Source organism: Staurois parvus, unplaced genomic scaffold, assembly GCF_062004578.1.
Source record: "Staurois parvus isolate SC_StPar_1 unplaced genomic scaffold, SC_StPar_1.0 ptg000152l, whole genome shotgun sequence".
Taxonomy (NCBI): Eukaryota; Metazoa; Chordata; class Amphibia; order Anura; family Ranidae; genus Staurois; species Staurois parvus.
The window spans coordinates 221523-248997 of NW_028317948.1; the positions used below are offsets into that span (position 1 = coordinate 221523).

General features: G+C 42.8%; 2 protein-coding genes across 2 annotated transcripts in view; one reads left to right on the top strand and one right to left on the bottom strand.

The window, feature by feature from the left end:
• DCUN1D3 (defective in cullin neddylation 1 domain containing 3) overlaps positions 1-11846 on the bottom strand; it is a 63088-nt gene extending 51242 nt beyond the window's left edge. The window contains exon 1 of the mRNA XM_089674781.1: positions 11649-11846. Coding sequence (XP_089530907.1) covers positions 11649-11677 — 29 coding nt within the window. The 5' untranslated portion in view covers positions 11678-11846. The remainder of the gene's footprint in view (positions 1-11648) is intronic.
• LYRM1 (LYR motif containing 1) overlaps positions 11823-27475 on the top strand; it is a 48605-nt gene continuing 32952 nt past the window's right edge. Inside the window, exon 1 of the mRNA XM_089674782.1 lies at positions 11823-11978. The gene's annotated coding sequence lies outside the window, so the exon portion shown is untranslated. The remainder of the gene's footprint in view (positions 11979-27475) is intronic.

The following is a 27475-nucleotide window of genomic DNA, read 5'->3' on the forward strand; positions in this document are numbered from 1 at the left end:
GGCTGTGTCCGTGTCTGCTCTGCACAAGCAGAGCGGACGCAGACCTGTCAGCTGCCTGCTCAGTGGGGGAGCAGTGGACAGATCCCCGGATGAGCAGGCAGAGTCTGCCCATGTGAAAGAGCTCTAAAACATCAGGGCCCTAATGGGGGTGGTTTTGTGTAGAAGAACAGAAGAGAGATAGACAGGGCTGACAACACGATTTGGAACTTTCACACACCAGTACAGCTCAATAGATTTCTGGCAGATTAACAGGTATTGTTAGGTACTTGTAGCATTTTATAAAAATAAAATATGGGAAGTGTGCATGTACTGCAGTCTAGTACTGTATATGTGATTTGTAATGTTTCTTTCCCTGACATGCAATCTAAAGTAAACCAGTAATGAGGGAAATATGTGGAATGTTACTGCTGCCTAGTTGCCTTGGTGTCATGCTATTGCTCTGGTTTCAACACAATCCCAGTCACTGACATATAAAAGAATAGATAAGATTTGTGACTGCTCTCTTACACAGTTGCTGAATGCTTAGCCTGGGTGTGTGAATCAAGTTTAGAAGCCCAAGAAAACCAGACAACTAGCATTTCCACAAAGCAGAATGCAATAAGGTCTGTGGAAAAAGTACATTAAAGAGCATCAACTACACAGTCTTGATATGCTGAAACAAGTGCAAAGAAGATGCATATGTGTAAAGACCCTTCCAACAAGATCCAGAGGAATTAAGATTAGCCCATATTTTGTGAGATGATGCTACAATGCACTGCAGAATTTATGTTTTATTTTGCATAGCATGGGGAGGATTAGACCCCCCTAGCAGGGTTTTTTTTGGGGGGGGGGGGCGGTTTGTCATCTCTTCCTGATGAAAAAAAAAAAAAAAAATTACCCCTCCTTTTGTCCTGGTGATCCATGTCACTAAGAAAGCAATGGGAGGTCCAAAATTTCAGAGCTGTCAGAGGAAAAAGTGAGGAAAAATCTTCCAATAAAGAAACCTGTTCCTATGACAACTTTCTTGGGAATCCTGTTTAACCCTGTTCTACTGTGATGAAAATAAATGCTTTGGCTTGAGGCCTCATGCACACAGGATGTTGTGCTAATTTCTCCTAGGCACCTTTACTCCTGGCAGCAGTGTTTTAGCAGAAAAAAAAAATGCTTAACACTTAACATGTTTAGGTCCATCAAGCAATTGGGCATTAATTTCAATGGCAAGAAAAGTAAATTATTTTGGGCCTTTGAAATGAATTAACACTCAAGCACTAAATACAACTAAAGCGGTAAGCATTTTTTCTGCTAAAACGACGTGTTGGCTGTAGGGTTTTTTTTTCTGTTTCTAAATGCATAGGCTAACATCCAAGCGTGTTTAGAGGCAGGCAAAAGAAAAACAAAAACAAAAAAAAAAAAACGCCAGACGCCCCTACCAGCCACAAGGCCTTAGATTCAGTTTAAAGTCCATTTAGAACAACATGTCCACATAAGGTTCCACAGTTCACAGGGTGACGATGCTGCAGAACAAAGTGTTGTCACACTGTCACAGATGTAAAAAATCAAGTTCTAATGGCCAGAACAACATGTAATAAAATGGTTTTACATAGGGGATTGAGAAAAACAAACATTTCTGTGTTAATAATTCTGACAGACATGCATCATAAAAGCAAATTTTGCTTCTGCCCATAGTTCTTCTCTAAATATAATACACTGTCAGTAAGCTATTTGTATACAGAAGATCTTATTTAGCTTCACTTGTCTTTAGCATTAGATAAAAAAAATCAACTTTCAGTAATATTCATATTGAACAGAATAGGAAAGAATTAAAATCAGTCATGTTATTTTTCACTGTTTTTCCTTGTGGAGATTTTCCTTCCCTTCCTGTCCTGTAGGCGAAAAAGGTAAAAAAAATCTCTCCAAAATGGACAAAGTTTCCATCTTAGAGAGAGTAGTGGTCATAGGAACAGGTGTCCCATTTGGGGGATTTTCCACTTTGAAGAGGACCCTAAAATTTTGGATTTCCCATCACTTTTTCACTTTGCTAAACATGACAAGGGGTTACAAGTAAGAACTTAAAGTGTTACTAAACTCAGGGCCTTACATTCATTCTATTTGGTCTCCTATAGTGCACAGAACATGGAAGTGCAATTATTTTAGTACATATAAACTAAATACCTTTTCTCATCAGAAGTTAGAGCAGTCTTGTGACTTCTGTGTCAAGCCCACCACTAGTTAAAGCTTGGAGGAGGAGTTTTCTTTCTGCTCTAGGAGGAGGGAAATCCCCGATAAGCCCTTTGCTGATTACAAGCACCCTCTCAAAAAAAAAAAAAACCCTCACTAGCAATACATACCAAACTGAGCATGTGCATGCCTACAGTTGAGTCTGGAGATAAGTGGTGGTCTCTTGAAAAAGGGAAGGAACAAAGAAGAAAGGATCAAACAGACTTTACACAATGCAGAGGATTAACCCCTGTTGTGGGTTTAGTGACACTAGCAGGAGGTGTATTCTTTCACAAGGTTAGCCAAAACTGCTACCTTATACCTACTACTTTAAGGCTGAACTCCATGAATTAGCTAAATACAAGTAGTAAAGTATATTCTTACTTGAACCTTCATGTATTTCTTCCAGATCTATGCAGCATCCAGCATAAAAACTCTGCCTTTGTGCAGAATCTTCCTGTAATAAAGACTGGACACTGCTGCTCTTGCTCTTTGTGCAGGGTGACTGGTCTTGTATACGCCCCCTCCTGTAGTTTCCTGCAGGTACCTTGTAGTGGGTAGATCCATAACGCTGCTCTCTGCAAAGGCCATGTACAGCACAGTGATGATGTCACTGCTACTTATAAAAAGATAGTAGCTGGGCTTGGAAGACATCTAGTGCACACAAAGTGGATTTATATTCTTTGTAGCTATTGGGGAATATATTTATCTAAACATCCATGAGCTTGGAGTGCAGCTTTAAAGCGATAATAAGGCTTACATTTTTTTAAATTAAAATAAACATAGTATACTTCCCTTCTTTGTGCAATGGTTTTGCACAGAGCATCCCCGATCCTCCTCTTCTTGGGTCCCCCCCACCAGCGCCACTGCCTCCTCCCATCTTCCAAATGCCCCTATGTGGGCTTACTCCCAAGCCACTCTTTGTGTGCCCATAGACACACAGAGTGTGGCTTGGCCCCACCCTCCGCTCCCTTCTCATTGGTTGCGATTTACAGCAGCAAGTGTCTGCCTTTAGGACCACTTTAAACTATGCACAGGAGGAGGCAGAAACACAACATCCCTCAATATACTTCCAGACTATAGAACCAGTGCACACATACAATGCTTCATGCCCTATATTTTGGTCTGTGTACAGTGTATGGTAGTATGGCAAAAATGGTTTTCATATACTTGGATGCTGTACTTGTGTTTATGAGTCAGTCAGTGAACAGCCATTCATGTCTATGTGAGGATGAACGATGCCCGCATTTATGTTGATCTGGCACAGAAACCCATGTACAAACACCCCAGAATTCATCCTTGACAGCCGAGTTTGACAGGTACTTCTGTAGGGACAGGTATGAACCCAGAGTCTGCAGATCCAAGTCTGTGCACCAGTCTCTGCCTACCTGTCAAACACGGCTGTGCAGCAGGGAGACAGCAGTCTGATACAAGCATTAACACTTATGTGTGTGTGATAGTGCTGGGCTGATAGACGTGAAAGTTGGTTCTGATGGATCCACTGTAAAGTGATTTTTTTTTCCTCCAAAGAAGCAGATCTGTGATTGAAATATAGTATAGGTGGACCCTGATCTGGTCTTACCTCTCTGACAACAACAAAGGAAGTGCTTGGAGGTGCACGGAGCAGAGCCTGGTACAAAAAGCTAATCTCACTTGAAAGACTTTTTCAAGCATCTAGTACCAGTTCGCAATGCTGTGATTCTGATGCGGATCAGATGCAACCTGAAAGGCATGGATTCTCATGTCACCTGAAAATACATTGTTTCCTACCAAAACCATTCACATTTATGCGGTGCAATTTCGATCAGTAAAAAAAAAAAAAAAAAAAAAAGGATCCCGAGCGAGTCGAATTTGATCTCCAGCTATGCCCGGTCCCCTCAGAAATCACATTAAATTCACACCTGTCAAAACACGAATCACACTGTGAAATCTCAAGGGAGATGAAGTTTCATCCCTTGTAAATCAAATTAATTACCGACTAGAATTAACATAGCAATCTTTGTTTTTCTGTGTCCCCCTGTAACTTTGTTTTATTACCCGTTCATCCTGACAGTAAGTTTGTTATTTTACTACCTCTTTTAACAAACTGAGCTGTATTGCAAAATGGAAAGTAAAAAGTTGGCCATAACCAGTTCTGTTTTTTTTCCTTCAGACTGAAAGAAAAAAAAACTGAAGAGTCCCCCAGCCACACACTTGAGGTGGATGGGGGAAACCTCCCTGCTTCGCTATTTTATTCTGACAGAGGGGCAACATGGATTAAAATTTGGCCGGACCCTGCTGAACCAGATGGATTTCGATCCATCTATGGCCACCTTTAGCCCGGATTCACACTTTCGCAGTGCGGCATATCACATGTGATTCCCACAGAAACTGCACTGCATTCCTAACGAATCCTGTGCGGTGCGATTTGAGCCATTTTTTTTGGGTCAAATTGCACTGTATAGGTGCAGAACCCTTTTTTTGGTCCGCACTAGAATTGGATCACATAGGTATTCACACCCATGCGTTCTGATTCTGCAAATTACACTGCATTTTGCGAACTGATTTTGGGGTGTTACGTTATCATACACACCCACAGAGGTTCGCATTCCACACCGCATCAATGTGAACCCAGGCTGAGAGTGTTGAGACAAACCAATTCATAATTATAGGAGTGCTTACAATGGTCAGCTTTTATTCATTTTGTTAATACATTTATCCCAAGAGGAAACTTTTAATAAAACGCACATATAGCATTAATGTGCGTTAATAAATGCGCTTGCTGTGTGTTAAAACTGCTCTCCCAATAATGCACTGTCGTTTTGATGCATTTGACACGCATTAAAACCGCACCACGAACACCTACATTTTTTAAAATAAATTATTAATGTGCTGCAAATGTGCCGCAAGCACATGCCAGCGTGTTACCATATACTTGAATGGAAGGAGTTGAAAGGCTTCAACTCCTTCAAACTCCATACGAAGCTTAATTTTTGAAGCAAAGAGACAAGACGCTAACACTTCATGTTTTGATAATGTGAACGCACTGTGTACGGTCTATGTTATCATTTGCAAAGGAGTTTGAGGAGCATTAAAAACACCCCTCAACTCCTGCTTTTAATGCCTGTGTGACCAAGGCCTTAGTCTTCAATTTGTCTGTCACTTATGTAAAGTTCATCTAAACCCACTAATCCAGCTACCACAACCTGGCAATGCTGTTGTCCAAGGGTGTCTCAATTGCTCCTCCACAGATAAAGGAGCCACCCTAAGCCCCGGTTCACACCGATGCAGTGTGGGAAATGCAGTGATTCCTGTGTGTTTCTCGCACTGCATAGCAATCACACTGTATTCTGCGATCTGCTGTGACTGTCAACGAAAAGCAGCTCACAAGTGCAGTGTTTTCCTGAACCGGATCACATGGATATAAACACCCATACGATCCAGTTCTAGTGTGAACGAAAAAAAAAATCTGGCTGCACATTTTAGATGTCAAGCGATTTGAGTCATTCAAAATGAATGGGTTCAAATTGCACCGCACATAATCACGTGATTTTCATAGGAATGCAGTGTGATTCCTGTGCGATTCACATGCAGTTCACAGTGTGAACCTAGGCCAGTGTTTCTCAATTCCAGTCCTCATGGACCCCCAACAGGTCATGTTTTCAGGATTTCTATTATTTTGCACAGGTGATTTGATCAGTTTCACTGCCTTAGTAATTACCACAGCTGTTTCATCTGAGGGAAATCCTGAAAACATGACCTGTTGGGGGTCCATGAGAACTGGAGTTGAGAAACACTGACCTAGGCTAAGATAGTGGGCTACTGGCTGGATCAACAGGTAAAAATAAATTTAAAAAAAACCCCAGAAAACTAATTCAGCCACCACATCTAAGTGTTGGTAAACTGCAATATATTACAATTTTCTTTGTGTTTAGATATGTATTAACTCGCAAAAGAGAGAAAACAGGCAAGCTGTCACTATTTTGCTACGTAAGCACACCTGCTTTAATAAACAAGACCCCCCCCCATTAAGACCTGTGTGACTTTGCGGCCAAGTAACTACTTTTCATTTATTCTCTTCAGCAAAAACAGAGCACCTCTTTTGCAGGCTTAACCCCTTCCCGCCAATGTCACACAAATATGCAGCCTTGCAGAAACGGGCTTTTTTAATGGGGCAGCATATTTGCATACCTGTCTTTGTGCTGGGATCATGTTTTGTGGACCGGGGTGTCACTGAGAGCCCCAGGTCCTGTTCTAATGATTGGGACCTAAGACTCCTGATTCTGAGTCACATGATCACTGTAATAGCCTCCGATTGGCTATCACAGTGATCACTACAGCCCACCCCCCTTGTTTTTTTTTCCCCCCCCCCCGAGTTGTCATCCAGAACTGTGAAGTGTCCCAGAAGACTGGGGGGAGAGGAGGAAGGCAAACTTCAAAACCAGGTACCCACTCCCCCTCTCCCCAAAATAGTGCCAAATGTGGCAGTGGAGGGGGAGGCGCTTCCCCTTTTGGGTGGAGCTCCGCTTTAAGAAGTGCTAAGGAGCAGATTTTCAACAGACACAGATATTCATTATTTTTTAAATTTTTGCATCCAGATAATAAAATCGGTCCCTAACCTGCAATATATAATATATGATGTGATAAATCTGCACCTGGATGTATTTAACACAAATTACATCCTTTTTATATACACACCAGTGTCACTGACACATCACCATCATCAGCAGGGAAGTTCCCTTTTACAGACTCAATTGTAAGAGAACAAAAGGAAAAAGCACATCTAAAATCTTAATTACACAAAAAACAATTAAAAACAATTAAAGAAAAAAAAAAAAGTGATAGAGAAGACAAGTTCTATGTTGAGATACTGGAAAGTGAGTAACAAACCTGTGATGACAAAGGCCTGTTCTTCCTGCGGGGATTACACAGGAATTATAGGGGAACAAGTCATGACATGTCATCACTAACTTTTGGATGGAGGAATCTGTGGGAAAACAGGGCCTTATTGCTTCCGAAATATTAATCCAAGAAATGCCAGTAAGTCTAGGCTACAGATCTAATCAGGGAAAGGGAAATATCATTAAATTACTCAAACACTGACATCAACACAATTCTTTTGTTTGCCTTTTCCCCTGTATTTTCTACACGCAGATACATATTTATCTGAAAACATTCCCAATGTGTAAACAGAATAATTCAATCCTGCTTTTTTTTTTTTTTAAGTTGTCATATATACTCAGCTAAAGTCTACTTGCAAACATTGTCTCGTTAAAATGACAGAGTGAGCAAAGTGACTTTTGCAAATGCACCCCCTTATAACTTATCACGTGCTGGCATCACCTAGAACCCCAATTCCAAAAAGGCTGGGATGCTGTGTACAATCTACATAAAAACAGAATGCAATGATTTGCAAATCTCATAAACCCATATTTTATTCACAATAGAAATCATATCAAATTTTTAAAAATAGAAAAAGTACAATTTTAAGAAAAAAAAAAAAAAGTCATTTTGAAATTGATGACAGCAACATGTCTCAAAAAAGTTGGGACAGGGCCATGTTTACCACAGTGTAGCATCCCCTCTTCTTTTACCAACACTCTGGAAACATCTGGGAACTGAGACCAGTTGCTGGAATTTTGGGGGAGAAATTTTGTCCCATTCTTGCCCGATATAGGATTCTAAGTACTCAACAGTCCTTGGTCTTATTTGTCATATTTTTGTTTCAAGATGCACCAAATATATTCGATTGTTGGAAGGTCTGGACTGCAGGCAGGCCAGTTAAGCACCCAGACTCTTCTACTACGAAGCCATGATGTTGTCCTAGAGACAGTATGCAGTTTAGCATTGTCCTGTTGAAATAAGCAAGGCTTTCCCTGAAAAAGATATTGTGTAGATGGGAGCATATGCTGCTCTAAAACCTGGATATGTCTTTCAGCATTGATGGTGCCTTTCCAGATGTGCAAACTGCCATTCCATATGCACAAATGCACCCCCATACAATTAGAGATGCAGGCTTTTGAACTGAGTGCTAATTAAGCTCGCTCTCCTCTTTAGTTTGAAGGACACGGCACCCATGGTTTCCAAAAAGAATGTCACATTTTGGATTCATCTGACCACAGAACAGTTTTTCACTTTGCAAAAGATCATTTTAAATGATCTTTGGCCCAGAGAAGATGGAGGCATTTCTGCATCACGTTCAGATATGGCTTCTTCTTTGCATGATATAGCTGAATCTTGCAATTTTAGATGGCACAGTGAACTGTGTTTACAGAAAAGTGATTTTTGGAATCATGCCTACTTTGAATGCAGTGCCCTCTAAGGTCCAGAAACATTACGGGCATCCAATACTGTGTTTCGGCCTTTTCCCTCAAAGTATTTGCAATTTTATGTTGGGGAACATTACTCTCTAATTGTTCGATATTTTTTAGATGCAGCTGACTCTCTAAGATGCTCTTTTTTTTTTTTTTTTTATACCAATCATGTTGCCCATTGACCTATTTCAGGACTTGACAAATTTGCTTTGAATCTAGGAGCCAGCTAAAAAAGCTAGGAGCCATTTTTTTTTTTTTTAAACTAACAAAGCTTTATTTTCAACAACAGAACCCTTTTCCTTATGCAAGCCCTGATGTGTATCTTTACAGATGCACAACACAGGTTTACACACTGAGAATACACAGAGGTGACGCTATGTGAAGTAGAAGAAAACAACTTTAGCTCTGCAGCTGCTGACTTCATGACCGGGCTGATCACAGTAAGACAGTTTTAGCAATTTTTGCTACAAAATGTTTGTGCACAGAATAGGAGTCCCAACACATCACATAGATAATACTGTCACTGATGACAGGATTGTTGGTTTCAGGCAGTACGGTTACCAGAAGATGAATTTCAGGGACTCTTCTGTAGGTGAGGTGTCCTCAGAGACTGAATTACACATAATAGGACCCAGGGGGCACAGGGGAGCATGATTTTATGACACAGCTGTGTTTAGGATTGTCATTGTTATTGAATAGGCTGCAGTCTGAGAATAGCTCACAATGAATATCTGGCTTGACCAATATTGGCTAAAAGCAGCATTTCACTGCAAAACTTTATTATATTGCAGCTCACCAATTCTTGGATGTGGTGGCTGCATTTGTTTTCTATTGTAGGCTTTTTTCCCCTTTATTTTCACCTGGTGATCTGGGCAGTAAATGTGTTATTTTTCTTTATATTTTCTTTAACAGACCAAGCTGTCCAGGCAAACATTTAAATCAGTATTTCAAGATCTGTGTTTAGAAGCATATAAAAGAAAAAAAAAAAAAAAAAGAAGAGGAAGACAGGAGCTTACAAACATAATTTATGTATGTGCAAGTATGAATGTATTCTAATTGCCAAAATAAAATAATCTGGCATTTAGAAAACATTTAGGGCCAGTTCGCACCACAAAAACATACTCCGGATGCGTTTTTGATTACAGTTCACACCACACACACAGTACAGTTCTGTGCAGAAAAAATGCAACATTTTTGATGCTGAAAATAACGCACTGGACTACAACTGGTGTGAACCAGCCGTTATCATGAACACCATAAGTACATAAACGTGCGTACATATATATCGAATTAATATTAATTTTTTCTGCCAAGTCCTGGCAGAAAAAAATGCTGCATATCTGGAAAAAAAGTTCATATGCCAGTGTGCATGAGTTCTTAGAATGGCACAGAGCAGACTATATGCGGTCACCATTGTCTGGAATGATACACTGGACATCTCCTGCTTCTGACCACCTCTAATTGACTGTACACAGCAGATTATAAACATGGACACTCCTGTCTGGTACGGCAGTCTGACAGCTCCTATCCCCGACCACCTCTGATAGACTGGCACAGAGCAGATTATACATGGTCACTCCTGTCTAGTATGAGACACAGCCTGCCATCTCCTGTCCCTAACCACCTCCCATGTACTGGCACATAGCAGAAAGTGGCATTGTCACTCTTGTCTGGTATGATACACCACCTAACATCTCCTGCCTCTGACCACCTATGTTACACTTGCACAGTGCAGATTATATATGGTTACTGCTGTCAGGTTGTGTCTGGTGCATCATACTGGAAATCGATGACCACATATAATCTAAGAGCCAGTCTATCAGAGGTGGTCAAAGGCAGGCTGTGTGTCATACTAGACAGCAGTGACCATGTATAATTTGCTGTGTGTCAGACTGACACAGGTGGTTGGGGGACAGGAGAGGTCAGGCTGTGTCTTTTGTAACATACTGGATATCTCCTGTCCCCGGCCACCTGTCTTAGACTGGCACAAAGCAGATTATACATGGTCACTGATGTCTGGTATGACACACAGCCTGTCGCTGACCACCTCTGATAGACTGGTACTTAGATTATACATGGTCACTGATGTCTGGTATGACACACAGCCTGTCGCTGACCACCTCTGATAGACTGGTACTTAGATTATACGTGGTCACTGATGTCCAGTATGATACACCAGACACAGCCTGACATCTCCTGCCTCTGACCACCTGTGTTAGACTGACAGAGAGCAGATTATACGTGGTCACTCCTGCCTGGTAGGATACACCACACACACCCAGCCTACCTCTGACAGACTGGCAGATTATACGTGGTCACTGATGTTCAGTATGATACACCAGGCACAGCCTGACATCTCCTGCCTCTGACCACCTGTGTTAGACTGGCAGAGAGCAGATTATACGTGGTCACTCCTGCCTGGTAGGATACACCACACACACCCAGCCTACCTCTGACAGACTGGCAGATTATACGTGGTCACTGATGTTCAGTATGATACACCAGGCACAGCGTGACATCTCCTGCCTCTGACCACCTGTGTTAGACTGGCAGAGAGCAGATTATACGTGGTCGCTCCTGCTTCTGACCACCTGTGTTAGACTGGCAGAGAGCAGATTATACGTGGTCACTCCTGCCTGGTAGGATACACCACACACACCCAGCCTACCTCTGACAGACTGGCAGATTATACGTGGTCACTGATGTTCAGTATGATACACCAGGCACAGCGTGACATCTCCTGCCTCTGACCACCTGTGTTAGACTGGCAGAGAGCAGATTATACGTGGTCACTCCTGCTTCTGACCACCTGTGTTAGACTGGCAGAGAGCAGATTATACGTGGTCGCTCCTGCCTGGCAGGCTCTGTAAAGGATCTCCAAGTAGTAATCTCGCTCTCCTGCCTGGTCTCATACACCATAGACACACAGCCTGCCCTCCTCTTCCTGTGCCCACCCTCCTATGTACTGGTACAGAACACATTACACATGGTCCCTCCTGCCTGGAAGGCTCTGTAAAGGATCTCCAAGTAGTAATAACCTAGCCCAGGTGTAGGCCCCCCATACAGAGAGAATAAAGCCCTCCACCCCTCATACAGAGCAGAGTGTTGGAGGGTGTCTGAGGTGGGAGGAATAAAGCTGCCCGCACCCCATTATCTCACCATATCTGCCGACTCTGAGTCCCCCGCATCACTTCCTCCTCTCCCACATTGTGTCAGAGGTGCAGGGGGGGGCCGGGGATCCCAATCAGCTGTCTCCCTGCGACGTCCGCACCTCTCCCTCCTCTTCTCCGCCCGTCGTGACGCCACCAACGCGACCAGCGCACTCCTGGTGACGTCATTACCTAGAGGCGGAGGGAAGAGAAGGAAAGTGGCCCATTTTTCCTGGAGCCCAGCCTCTTAGCGTCAACGTCACCGGGGAGCCGGTCTTGCGTTGGTGCGGTATGGGCGTCGCCGTGCGTGTTCGGTCATCAGAAGAGGGCGGCCTTAGAGGTGAGACATCTGCTGTGTTGTGCGGGGTCACTGCATGTGTGTCAGGGCTGTGCCTGGGCACTACGGACTCGTGGGAGAAGGCTGGCATTAGGACTACCACAGCCCTTTATTACTCCTCAGTGGCAACACAGACTGAAATGTCTTTGAAGACCAAACCTTTTGGGAAAGAAAGGGTTACAACGCCTTTTAGTTTGGGTCTTGTAAACCGTTTGCTTTTTGTAATTGTTCAGTTTTTAAAATTGTTGAGTATTTTGTTTTGCCCGGAAATTGGATTTAAGCACTTCCCTACTGGGCACCTACCCAGGCCAATTTTCAGCTTTCAGTGCTGTCGCACTTTGAATGACAATTGCGCGGTCATGCAACACTGTACCCATATTATTATTGTGCAGTATTTATAAAGCGCCAATAGTTCGCTCAGCGCTGTACATTACAAAGGGGGACAGAACATGTGACAGAACAACAACAATACAATGCAAAACATGAGGGGATCGAGGGCCCTGCTCTTTCGAGCTTACAATCTAGGAGGGAGGGGATAGTGGCACAGGAGGAGATAGCTGTGGGGGATGGAGTGGTAGGAAGAGTGGAGGCGGTTGAGAGTTGAAGAGTTGAGGCAAGTTAGCAGGGGGTGGGGTAGGCTTCCCTGAAGAGGTGGGTTTTCAGGGTGCGCCTAAAGGAGAGTAGGTGATAATCTGATGGGTTGGGGCAGGGAGTTCCAGAGGATGGGTGACACCCTGGAGAAGTCCTGGAGGCGGGCATGGGAGGAGGAGACCAGGGAACTAGAGAGAAGGAGGTCTTGTGAGGAGCGGAGTGTGCGTGCTGGGTGGTACTTGGATATTAGGTCAGTGATGTAGTTCGGGGCAGTATGGTGGACGGCTTTGTACGTCAGTGTTAGGATTTTGAATTTGATCCGTTGCGCAATCAAAAGCCAGTGGAGGGATTGGCAGAGGGGGGTGGCGGAAACGGAGCGGTTGGTAAGGTGAATGAGTCTGGCAGCCGTATTCAGGATTGACTGAAGCGGGGATAGCCTGTGGCGAGGCAGGCCAGTGAGGAGGGAGTTGCAGTAGTCGAGTCGTGATATGATGAGGGAGTGGATGAGCTGTTTAGTGGTTTTTGGAGTTAGGAACGTGTGTATTTTGGCGACGTTGCGGAGGTGGAGTCTACACGAGCTTGTTAAAGATTGGACTTGGGGCTGGAAGGATAGGTTGGAGTCCAGAATGACACCAAGTACTCTGGCCTGCGGGGCGGGTTTGATGGTAGCATTGTTCGATGTGATAGAGAAGTCAATGGGGGGTGGTGTCCGGGCTGGGGGGAAGACAAGAAACTCGGTTTTGGAGAGGTTCAGTTTAAGGAAGTGGAGCGACATCCAGTCTGATATGTCATATGGGGCATCCAGTCCCATATGAAATTTTTATCGTTTTTTTAACACAAATAGAAGTGTTTTTGTTGGTATTTAATCACCACTTGGTGGTTTTTTTTTTGCACTATAAACAAAAAAAAGCAAAAAATTTGAAAAAAAAAAGTTTTCCTTTGTTTCTATTATAAAATTTTGCAAATAGGTAATGTTTCCCCTCCCTGATGTTCATTGATGAGGTGGCAGATAGTCGGCACTGATATGCAACAATGATGGGCACTGATAGGTCGCACTGACTGACGGTGCTGATGGGTGGCACTGATGGGCACAGGTGGGTGGCACTGCAGGAAACGGGATGCACTGCTGGGCACTGATGATCAGTGCCGATCTGTTTTCTGACAATTGCCAGTTCTCGGCAGTACTTTCCTAATGCTGTGATTGACCTTCTGCCACATCACGTGATCAGCTGTGTCCGTAGGACACAGCAATCGTGGAGGTTGCTGGGTGCGTGCGATAGGGCGTGTTCTGGGAGGACGTCATATGATGCCCTCCCAGAACTGGACAACCGCACTGTTGCCGTCAATCGGCTCAAGCGTGGTTGGCAAGTAGTTAAAGTGGAATTCCACTCTAAACCTACTCTCAGCCCTATTCTAAGCATAATCTATCTAACCCTGTGAAGAAAAGATTCCTATGCTCACTTATTCTGAATGATGTCACCCATAGATTTACTATGGGGCTTCCATTCCTCTGCTCTACACAGAAGCCGCCACTGATAGCTGAGCGTGGGACCGGAGCGGCTTCAGAATAGCTAAGCGTACACATTTTTTCTTAATGGTTAGATAGGGCTGGCATTAGGTTTAGCGTGGAATTCCAATTTAATTTAGAACTATAGGCAAAATGTTTTTTTTTTGGATAAAGTAAAAGATGAGTATAAACTGTGTAGCGCTACCCCCAAAGGAGCTACTTGGTAGTTTGGGTTCTCTTTTCTGTGCCTAGACTCCAAGAACACCCTCAGCCCCTCTGCCACACCTGGATGAATAAAAGTTACTGCACATACTCATAAGAACATAAGTATTAATACTGTCACCCCGATTGGGTGATTCCACCAGAGAACGGCTTCCTCGCAGCTGGGATGCAGGACCAAGGAATTATAGCTGGGCATTGTACCCAAGGCTAGGCGACTAGGTGCGAAAACTGGAACTCTTTATTCAACAGAAATACAGGTTTTTATACACTCAAAAATAGGGGCAGTCCCCACATGAACAATCAAAACAAATATTACACATTGGGATAAACATCCCACACTGATTAGGTAAGAGCTTGATCACATTATCCTAAACCGTGCAATTGGTAAACAGTACGGCTAACAGTGATCTAATTAACAGTAAGCAAATCAGCCAAGCACATAGACAATGCTTTGAATAATCTGGGAGACCACTGCAGACAGCTTGGCAACAAGCCCACCCCTGAATACACAAAGTACATTACACATGCTGTCTTTTTTAGATGTTTGCTTTCACTTGTATAATCTGTCCATCATAAGACCAAACCTATACAATAGTCCTAACAGTCTGAAAAAGTGGAATTCATCTATCTTCATAGATTTCTTAGGGGGGAGATTGTTGATAAATATTTCTGTCCCAAGTGCAGAAGCTTCTCTAGCCCAGTCTGCAGGAGTGCTCCATATTTCCTTTGACCACAAAATTAATATTACGTCTTTCCATGTACTCCAGAAGAAAGGCTGTATTGCCTTTACTCAGAGAATTATTCCAAGGCTTGCTCTCAACGTTCGTAAAGTTGTCCATCATTAGAGAATGATCTGCTCTCTCCATGGGCCATAATCAGTGGGTAGAGGGTTAGCCCCTGCCCCGGTTTGGTCTGTCACATTTCTCTTCCCTCAAAAGTGGACTAACCAGGTTCCAGACCTCTACCTGGTCTGGAGATGCGTTAGTCAAGCAAAGTAAACCCACATGATCGCGATTCTTGGCTGCAGGAAAGACTTGTCATCAGTAGGTGTGGGGCATAGGTTGTGGACCCTCTGTCAGCGCTTCAGCTGGGAAGTATTTACCTTTCCGGGGCTTGGTCTGATGCTGGGGAGAGGAGCCGACTGTCCCAACTCCCTGGAGCTGGGAAGACATGATAGGTGCTGGACAGAAGCCAGTGGTGCTCTGCCCTGTTGCCAGAGCTTTAGCTGGGGAACCTACATCCTCTGCTCTGGCTGACTGTTGGGGAGGGAGGACGGCCACCTCTTCTCCCGGACTGTGGATCTGCCGCTGGGGAGGGAGGATGATCACCTCCTCACCCAGATTGTGGAACTGCTGCTGGGAAGATGAGCCGACTGCTGCATCTCCTGTACCCTCATCGGGTTGTTGGGATGACATTTCTCTGGTAATGTCTGCCAGGTGCACAAATGAGCTGGCTGTTCCATCTCCTGGACTCCCGCACTCCTGTTGTAGAGAGAGGACATCTTTCTTCACTTCCGAGTCCCTGAACTGCTGCCGGGGAGGGAGGAAGACCACCTCCTTCCCCTGGGCCCCTGGAACAGCTGCAGGTGTAGGACAGAGGTTTTGGACCCTTTGTTCTGTCTTGACTTTGTATGGGCAGAGACTGGCGGTACTCTGCCCCGTTGCCAAGGCTTCAGCTGAGATTAGGAGTTCCACTGTATTGGCCTGCTGTTGGGGAGAAGGGCTGCTTGCCCTGGCTCCCTTGAGCTCCAGAAGTGCTGTTGGTGCTGGGCAGAGGTCAGTGGTGCTCTGCTCTGATGCTAGCTCTTCTGCTGGGAAGTAAAATGCAAATTCGGTGTTATTGCACAAATGCTTCTGGGTCACCAATTGTTGTAGGTAGAGGTGAGCCGCAGTCTGCATGGATGCCAGCTCTTGTGCTGGAGGCTCACTGGGTTGTTCTTCCTTAGCAGAAAAGTCTATTAAATTCCCAGTCTCTGGAATTGTTGAAAATCCAGGGCACAGGCTGGTGGCATTTGGGCCCAGTGATGGTGCTTTGGTGGGTGAATCATAATCCATAACATCCATGGGTGCTTGGCATAATGTTGAACTTCGTTGAACAGTCTTTTATACGTTTGCTCCAGCTCCCATTCTTGTGTAACTATAAAGTCCAAGTCATGGCTTAATCTGAGCTCACTGGGAGGTTCCAATTCCCTAAAATCTCGAATGGCCTCCCATCTCCACTCCACTGCACTACCAAAATATGGATCCTCCTGAAGCATCTCAAATATCAATCCTGGGCTGCCAAAGTCATAGCCTTCTATGGAATCACTGTCCTTCAGCAACGGGCACATTTGAGTAGCATACCATTGCAGCACACAATACCCATCGTCTAGCACCATTTCCGTGTAGACCAGCCTATCCAGCTCCATTAGCATTCCTCCTGAGTATGATCACCCAGGAATGGTATCAGCAATGCAAGCTGGTCACAAAATCTCTGCTCTGTAGTTGGAAGTAATTTTCCCTGGAGAACCTGAACCTCCTCGAGGGCCTCATTCTACAGTTCTCTTGAATCACATCATTCTAGTCCAGATCACCTGCCGAGACAGAGCCATCAAACTGGACCAGAGCTTCATGTTGTTTCCACTGAAATTTGGCTGCCATTTCCTGTCCTCTTTCATCCATAATCCCAGTGGTAGTTTGGATTTCTCTGAAGGGAAGAAGCAAATCCCACTGCTGCCACCAAATGTGACAGACCACCTGTCACCCTGATTGAGTTATTCCGTCAGAGAACTGCTTCCTCGCCACTGGGATGCAGGAACAAGGTATTTTAGCAGGACATCGCACCCAAGACTAGGTGACACTAGCTTAGGTGCAAAAACTGGAACTCTTTATTCAACAGAAATACAGGTTTTATACAGTCAGAAATAGGGGCAGTCCCCACATGAACAATAAAAACAAATGTTACACATCTGGATAAACATCCCACACTGATTAGGTAAGAGCTTGATCACATTATCCTAAACCGTGCAAATGGTAAAGAGTACAGCCAACAGCTAACAGTGATCTAATTAACAGTAAACTAATCAACAGCCGAGCACCCAGCCAATGCTTTGATTAATCAGGGAGTCCACCGCAGACAGCCTGGCAACAAGCCCATCCCTGAATACACAAAGTACATTACACATGCTTTCTTTTCAGGTGTTTGCTTTCACTTGTATAATCTGTCCATCATAAACCCAAACTCCTACAATATTCCAACAGTCTGAAAAAGTGGAATTCATCTATCTTTATAGATGAAGAGAGATTGTTGATAAATATTTCAGTCCCAAGTGGAGGAGCTTCTCTAACCCAGTCTGCAGAAGGGCCCCATATTTCCTCTGACCGATACCCTGTATAAGATTAATAGTACACCTTTCCATCCACTCCAGAAGGGAAGCTATATTGTCTTTACTCAAAGAATTAATCCAAGCTTCACTCTCAGCGTTCAGTAATTTAAAATAAATGGTGCTTTAAGCATAAATGAATACACAGAAGGTAGGTTCAGACACAGTCCGCTAGACAGTATAATCACTAAAATAAAAGTTCAGTACCACTAGATTGGAATGAGCAATGAACAGTGTATATACAAGTGAATCTCAATAAATTAGAATATCCTCAAAAAGTTAATTTATTTCAATAATTCAATTCAAAAAGTGAAACTCCTATTATATAGATTCATTACACACAGTGATATATTTCAAATATTTCTTTTTATTTTGATGATTATGACTTACAGCTAATAAAAACCTTAAGTTCAATATCTCAGAAAATTAGAATATTGTGAAAAAGTTCAATATTTGAGACTCACGGTGTCACACTTTAAACAGCTAATTAATTCAAAACACTTGTAAAGCCTTTAAATGATCTTTCAGTCTGGTTCAGTAGGTTACACAATCATGGGGAAGACTGCTGACTTGACAGTTATCCAGAGAGGCACAGAATCCAAGTTGCACGAGGTCCAGTGTGAAGTTTCCGCAGTCAGTGATGATTTGGGGAGCCATGTCATCTGTTGAAGTTGGTCCACTGTGTTTTATCAAGTCCAAAGTCAGCGCAGCCCTTTACCAGGAAATTCTAAAGCACTTCATACTTCCCTCTGCTGACCAGCTTTATGGAGATGCTGATTTCATTTCCAGCAGGACTTGGCACCTGCCCACACTGCGAAAAGTACCAATACCTAGTTTAATGACCATGGTATCACTGTGCTTGATTGGCTAGCAAAGTCACCTGACCTGAACCCCATATAGAATCTGTGACGTATTGTCAAGAGGAAGATAAGACACCAGACCCAACAATGCAGATGAGCTGAAGGCTGCTATCAAAGCAACCTGGGCTTCCATAACACCTCAGCAGTGCCACAGGCTGATCACCTCCATGCCACGCCACATTGATGCAGTAATTCATGCAAAAAGAGCCCCGACCGAGTATTGAGTGTACATGGACATACTTTTCAGTAAGCCAACATTTCTGTATTAAAAATCCTTTTTTTTTAATTGGTCTTATGTAATATAATGTTCTGTGTTATTGAATTTGGGGTTTTCACTAGCTGTAAGCCATAATCATCAAAAATTAAAAGAAATGCCTGAAATATATGAATTCTGTGTGTAACAAATCTATATATGAGTTTCACTTTTTGAATTGAATTACTGAAATAAATTAACTTTTTGATGATATTCTAATTTATTGAGATGCACTTGTAAGCACCACTAGGGTCTGGTGCAATGGCCACTGAGAGGTACCGCTTAGCATAAGCAGTAGGTGAAGGCATATAGCTGCTGCAAAGGGACAGTCTTTAGTCCTAACTCTTCAGCCAGCTAGTGTTGGGGCCCTATTGTACTATTGGCTCTTACAAGAATAGTCCAAGTTAAGCCTGCAGACAGCAATAAGTCTACTAGATGGCTGTGTGGTTGAAGTTGGTGACATTTTGCAACATCTATCTTTTTCCATTCTTCAAGAACGACCTCTGTTGGTACCTGGATGCTGGATGGAGAGTGATGCTCAACTTTTCTCTTCAGAATTCCCCATAGATGTTCAATTAGGTTCAGATCAAGAGACTTTATTGGCCACTGAATCACTGTTGTTCAGAAATTCAACAGAATCATTAGATGTGTGTTTTGGATCATTGTCATGTTGGAAAAGTGCACGACGACCAAGGGCATTAAGTGATGGTAGCATCTTCTCTTTCAATATAGAGCAGTACATCTGTGAATTCATGATACCATCAATGAAATACAGCTCCCTGAAACCAGCAGGACTTATGCAGCCCCACAGAAAGACACTGCCACCACCATGTTTCACTGTATGCACCATGCATTTTTCTTTGTACTCCTCACCTTTGTGGCGCCATACAGTTTTGAAGCCATCAGTTCCAAAAACATTTAATTTGGTCTCATCACTCCAGAGTACAGAGTCCCAGTAGTCGTGTTCTTTTTCAGCATGGGCCCTGGTAAATTCTAGGCGGGCTTTTTTGTGCATGAACTTTAGGAGAGGCTTCCTTCATGGACGACACCTATGCATGGCATTCCTCTGCAGTGTACTCCATATTGTGTCATGGGAAGTAATCACCCCACTTTGGCTTTCTACTTTAGCTAACTACAGTGAACTTGCATGGAGATTTTCTTCAACCCTTCTCATCAGAAGACATTCCTGTTGAGTTGTTAACTTCCATGGACAGCCTGGACATCTCTGTGAGATGGTTGCAGTTCCATCTTTGTTACATTTTTGTATCACGTTTGCTACAGTATTCTGACTGATAAGTAAAGCTTTGCTGATCTTCTTGTAGCCTGCACCTTTCTTTTGTAAATAAATTATTTTCTTTCTCAGGCCTTGTGACATTTCTCTTCCATGTGGTGCCATTGCTAACAGCATGAAATGGGAAGGGGTTTTCTTTGTTAAGTAACACCCTTTTATAATCAGCTGTCTGCTGGACACCTGTCTAATTAATAATTGGACCCACCTGTAGTTGAATTCATGTTAATTAGAATTTTGTTGTCTAAAATGTAGCCTTTGCTCCTAAGACTTTCATTGGGGTGTATTCATGGTCTTGAATGAATTTGTTACGAAAAATACTTTTTTTGTGTGTGCAAATTAACAAATCTTGTTTGCAATCAATGGCCCACATTTGTGAGAGTTTTTTGCAGCATAGTGTCCCATAGAAAATGTTGATTCTGAAGGAAAAGTTAAGGTTTTCTGACAAATTTGTTGGGGTGTACTCATTTATATATATATTCCTGACCTCGACCCAACACAACACCTTTGGGATGAATTAGAGCGGAGACTGCAAGCCAGGCCTTCACATCCGTCTGACATCAGTGCCTGACTTCAGAAGAATGGTCAAACACACACACACACACACCATGATTTGCAGGTGTGAAAGTGATGACTTTGCATTAAAAGTGGAAGGGGTGTAACATTCTTTTGCTTCCGCTATGTGATGAGGCACCTAGCTAACAGGTGGGAAGCCTCACTTTCGTCATTCACTGTGTGTGCTGCTAGCAGTACGGATGTCATGTTAGAGCTTATTGAGCTTAAAAGGGGGCAGATTGTTGATGCTCGCCTAGCTGGTGCCTCTTTGACTGAAGTTGCCAATTTATTTGCCGTGTCGCGAGGTACAGTATCAAAGGTTATGGCGCCATATATAGTTTCCGGAAGAACATCGTCTGATAAGCATAAGTAAGCTCTAACGAGCTGGGCCCTCTGTTTCCTCTTTACCAAATTGTATTGTGTCTGTAATGTCTACCTTCATTTTGTAAAGCGCTGTGCAAACTGTTGGCGCTATATAAATCCTGTATAGTAATAATTATAAGCACGGCCAACATGGTCAACTAACCGAAAGAGACAAAAGGACATTGTGCAGGATTGTGACCTGGAATAAGTAAAGAACTGCTGCAAAATTGACTGCAGGCCTCATTCTCAGTCTTCTAAAGCCCGTGTCCACAAAAACTGTGCGCAGTTAACTCCATAAGTAAAACATTCACAGGCAAACTGCAATTGCCAAACCACTAGTGACCAATATTAATGCTCAGAAGAGGAGACAGTGGTGCAACACCCATAAATTGTGGACTATCGATCAATGGAAGGCTGTAATATTGTCCAATGAATCGAGCATCACATTGTTCCCAACCACCAGACATTGTTATGTGCGGCAAACACCGTCCTAAGCTTACGACCAGGACTTGTGCCAACAGTAAAGCATGATGACAGCGCAATCCTTGTTTGGGCACCCATATTTTGGTATTCTGCAGTCTCCATTATCACCTTGAAAGGTAGAGTCACTGCCAGAAATTATGTACAAATTTTGGCCAACCATGTGCACCCCATGGTGCAGACACTGTTTCCTGAAGACAGCGTCATTTACCAAGACGATAATGTTCTGATTCTCACAGCTGGTGTTTGCAAATCGTGGTTTCACAAGCATGAAAATGAAGTCTCACACCCATCCTATCCTGGGAACCTCATTTGCCGAACCCTCAATATCATTAACCACTATGGTTAATTTTGGAGTACAAGGTTTGGAGCACAAGGCTTGTTTTTTGCCTCTGGCATCTCTGCAAGGACTGGAGCGATTTGTGCATGAAGAGTGGTATCAGATTCCCACCATCAAAGACTTATATTTATCAGTCCTTAGGAGAATTCAAGCCATTTTGGCTCCAACATCATATTGGGTAACAATTTCATTTTTTATCTGGTGTTTCAATAATTAATAGTCCCGGATATGGCAGTCGTCACTTCCTGAAGACGCCACCAGGCGAAACGTACATCGAAGCGTGATTCTGTCACTTCCGGGTTCCGGTGACATCACGCCTGGCCCCAGTGAGAGCGAGGCTTGGAATGCATGTCGGCCTTCTTAGACTTCACAGACTGTACATACTGGTGCCGGTGGAATAGGCACCTTTACATGTGAGTGCACAGCATTCTTTTAAACATGTTCCTTTATAAATAAATACTACACTTAGGTTGCACAAATCTCTCTTGGTTTCGTTGAGTGGCTTGGCACTACAATATAAAGAAAACCTGCTACAAGGTACCCCCTTTTATCTGGAGAGTCCATTGGCTATGCTCATTCCTTGGGCCATTAGCTGTGGAGTGTTGGTGACTGGTAGGACTAAACTGGGATAATTAGAGGTGGATTTTCCAGTTTATACCACCAGAACGCGCTATTTGACCACCTTAACCGGGGTCATATAGGTCTGCTGAGTGAGACATTGACTTATTTTCACCGGTGTCTGGATACATGGATTTCTGTCATCAATATTATGTCCCAAAGGACTGTTATAATCCTTGATTGTTATCACAATCAGTTTGTGTTTGGCATGTGGTGAAGGCACATGGACTTTTATGATTTATATTATGCCTTTCTTACCTATATTTTTGTTTTTTATATTATTATGTTCTATATAGGAATAATATTTGTTATATTATATATACGGATTTTATTGATCAACACTGGTTACAGGTTATTACATTATTTAGGCACATGGAAATTTTGGGATCGCCTGTCCCATTTTTGAATTTATAACAATTTATTGCACAGTGCCTACCTATTCACTAATATCTCACGTTTAAGTGTACAATTTAACTTTTTAGGGGCAGCTGTTGATTTACGTTGGTGTTAATGAGTGGCTATACCACTATTCATTTCAACACTACTCATTAGTTGCCACAATCATTTAATTTGAATTTTTCAACAGTTCTGTCCAACCCCTCTTTGCCTGTCCGTCCACTGGCTCGTGCTCACCCAACGAATAAAATTCAAGATACTTACAGAAACTTATAAAGCCACCCACAACTCAGCCCCTAGTTACATCACTAACCTGATCTCAAAATACCAACCAAATCGATCTTTATGTTCTTCCAAAGACCTCTTGCTCTCTTGTCACCTCCTTCCATGCTCATCTCCAGGATTTCTCCAGAACCACTCCCATCCTCTGGAATTCCCTTCTCCAATGTATCTGACTATCTCCATCTCTGTCCACTTTTAGACGATCTCTGAAAACTTATCTCTTCAGAGAGGCCTATCCTGCCCCCCACCTAACAACTGTACATGTAATTTGTCCATCAGCCCATCTTCCACAGTTATTACTTTTTTGTATCTCTCAACCCTCCCTCTTAGATTGTAAGGTATAAGGAGCAGGGCGGCCCTCTGAATCCTCCTGTATTAATTTGTATTGTAATTTTACTGTCTGCCCTTATGTTGTAAAGTGCTGCGTAAACTGTTTCTCTATATAAATCCTGTATAACAATAATAATAACAACCCGTGAGTGTGTGTGTATATACAGTCATGGCCGAAATTGTTGGCACCCTTGATATTTCTCCAGGAAATCATGTATTTCTCACGAAACGTATTGCATTAACACATGTTTTGCTATACACATGTTTATTCCCTTTGTGTGTATTGGGACAAAACAAAAAAAGGGAGGAAAGAAAGCAAATTCGACATAATGTCACACAAACCTCCAAAAATGGGCTGGACAAAAGTATTGGCACCCTTTCACAACTGCGGATAAATAAGAATGTTACAAGCATGTGATGCTCCTGTAAACTCACCTGGGGCAAGTAACAGGTGTGGGCAATATAGAAATCACACCTGAAAGCAGATAAAAAGGAGAGACGTTCACTTAACCTTTGCATTGTGTGTCTGTCTGTGCCACACTAAGCATGGACAACAGAAAGAGGAGACGAGAACTGTCTGAGGACCTGAGAACCAAAATTGTGGCAAAATATCAACAATCTCAAGGTTACAAGTCCATCTCCAGAGAACTAGATTTGCCTTTGTCCACAGTGCGCAACATTATCAAGAAGTTTGCAACCCATGGCACTGTAGCTAATCTCCCTGGTCGTGGACGGATGAGGAAAATTGATGAAAGATTGCAACGCAGAATAGTCCGGATGGTGGATAAGCAGCCCCAAACATGTTCCAAAGACATTCAAGCTGTCCTGCAGGCTCAGGGAGCATCAGTGTCAGCGCGAACTATCCGTCGACATTTAAATGAAATGAAACGCTATGGCAGGAGACCCAGGAGGACCCCACTGCTGACACAGAGACATAAAAAAGCAAGACTACAGTTTGCCAAAATGTACTTGAGTAAGCCAAAAGCCTTCTGGGAAAACGTCTTGTGGACAGATGAGACCAAGATAGAGCTTTTCGGTAAAGCACATCATTCTACTGTTTACCGAAAACGGAATGAGGCCTACAAAGAACAAAACACAGTACCTACGGTAAAATATGGTGGAGGTTCAATGATGTTTTGGGGTTGTTTTGCTGCCTCTGGCACTGGGTGCCTTGACTGTGTGCAAGGCATCATGAAATCTGAGGATTACCAAAGGATTTTGGGTCGCACTGTAGGGCCCAGTGTCAGAAAGCTGGGTTTGCGTCCAAGATCCTGGGTCTTCCAGCAGGACAATGACCCCAAACATACGTCAAAAAGCACTCAGAAATGGATGGCAAAGAAGCGCTGGAGAGTTCTGAAGTGGCCAGCAATGAGCCCAGATCTAAATCCCATTGAACACCTGTGGAGAGATCTTAAAATTGCTGTTGGGAAAAGGTGTCCTTCCAATAAGAGAGACCTGGAGCTGTTTGCAAAGGAAGAGTGGTCCAAAATTCCGGGTGAGAGGTGTCAGAAGCTTATTGATGGTTATAGGAAGCGACTGATTTCAGTTATGTTTTCCAAAGGGTGTGCAACCAAATATTAAGTTAAGGGTGCCAATACTTTTGTCCAGCCCATTTTTGGGGTTTTGTGTGACATTATGTCATATTTGCTTTTCTGCCTCTGTTTTATATTTGTTCCAATACATACAAAGGGAATAAACATGTGTATAGCAAAACATGTGTTAATGCAATACCTTTTTTGTGTGAAATACTTGATTTTCAGGAAAAATATCAAGGGTGCCAACAATTTCGGCCATGACTGTATGCATGTATATGTGTGTGTGTACAGTGGGGATCGAAAGTTTGGGCACCCCAGCTAAAAATTTGTATCAATGTGCATAAAGAAGCCAAGGAAAGATGGAAAAATCTCCAAAAGGCATCAAATTACAGATTAGACATTCCTATAATATGTCAACAAAAGTTAGATTTTATTTCCATCATTTACACTTTCAAAATAACAGAAAACAAAAAAATGGCGTCTGCAAAAGTTTGGGCACCCTGCAGAATTTATAGCATGCACTGCCCCCTTTGCAAAGCTGAGACCTGCCAGTGTCATGGATTGTTCTCAATCATCGTCTGGGAAGACCAGGTGATGTCAATCTCAAAGGTTTTAAATGCCCAGACTCATCTGACCTTGCCCCAACAATCAGCACTATGGGTTCTTCTAAGCAGTTGTCTAGAAAACTGAAACTGAAAATAGTTGACGCTCACAAAGCTGGAGAAGGCTATAAGAAGATGGCAAAGCGTTTTCAGATGTCAATATCCTCTGTTCAGAATGTAATTAAGAAATGGCAGTCATCAGGAACAGTGGAAGTTAAAGCAAGATCTGGAAGACCACGAAAAATATCAGACAGAACAGCTCGCAGGATTGTGAGAAAAACAATTCAAAACCCACGTTTGACTGCACGATCCCTCCAGAAAGATCTGGCAGACACTGGAGTTGTGGTACACTATTCCACTATAAAGAGATACTTGTACAAATATGGTCTTCATGGAAGAGTCATCAGAAGAAAACCTCTTCTACGTCCTCATCACAAAAATCATCGTTTGAACTTTGCAAATGAACATATAGACAAGCCTGATGCATTTTGGAAACAAGTTCTGTGGACCGATGAGGTTAAAATTGAACTTTTTGGCCAGAATGAGCAAAGGTACGTTTGGAGAAGAAGGGGCCCAGAATTTAATGAAAAGAACCTCTGTCCAACTGTTAAGCATGGGGTTGGATCAATCATGCTTTGGGGTTGTGTTGCAGCCAGTGGCACAGGGAACATCTCACGAGTAGAAGGAAAAATGGTTTCAATAAAATTTCAGCAAATTTTGGATGGTAACTTGATGCCATCTGTGAAAAAGCTGAAGTTAAAGAGAGGATGGCTTCTACAAATGGATAATGATCCTAAACACACCTCAAAATCCACGGGGGATTACATCAAGAGGCGTAGACTGAAGGTTTTGCCATGGCCTTCACAATCTCCTGACCTCAACATAATTGAAAATCTATGGATAGACCTTAAAAGAGCAGTGCGTGACAGACAGCCCAGAAATCTCAAAGAACTGGAAGACTTTTGTAAGGAAGAATGGGCAAAGATACCTCAAACAAGAATTGAAAGACTCTTGGCTGGCTACAAAAAGCGTTTACAAGCTGTGATACTTGCCAAAGGGGGCAGTACAAGATATTAACTCTGCAGGGTGCCCAAACTTTTGCAGATGCCATTTTTTTGTTTTCTGTTATTTTGAAAGTGTAAATGATGGAAATAAAATCTAACTTTTGTTGACATATTATAAGAATGTCTTATCTGTAATTTAATGCCTTTTGGAGATTTTTACATCTTTCCTTGGCTTCTTTATGCACATTAATACAAATTTTTAGCTGGGGTGCCCAAACTTTCGATCCCCACTGTACATGTGTGTGTGTGTGTGTATGTATATATATATATATATATATATATATATATACACACACACAGTGCCTTGAAAAGTATTCATACCCCTTGAAATTTTCCACATTTTGTCATGTTACAACCAAAAATGTAAATGTATTTTTTTGGGATTTTATGTGATGGGCACATAATTGTGAAGTGGAAGGAAATTGATAAATTGTTTTCAAACTTTTTTACAAATAAATATGTGAAAAAAATATGTGAAAAATAAATATGCGGTTTGTGCTGTCCAGTTGGGGCTTTGGGGATTCTATCCTTTCTTGGATCCAGGCCTTGTATTCTTCCCCCTCGGCTTCGGTTAAGAATGCAAGGTATTTCTCAGATCCCTTTCTCATTTGTTTACTGCAAATTATTATCTATTGCTTCCCTCTGTGTCCTCTCTTATCCAGTCTTGGCAATTCCCGCACCTGTCCTAGATTGGACGGGTTAATTCGGTGAAAATGACTATCCTGCCTAAATTGTTGTATTATTTGCGCCATCTCCCAGTGCGGGTTCCTTCTCATTTTCTCCCGTTACTTCAGGCAAGGATTATGCAATTTATCTGGGCTGACAGGCACCCCAGAGTCTCCAGAAACATGAT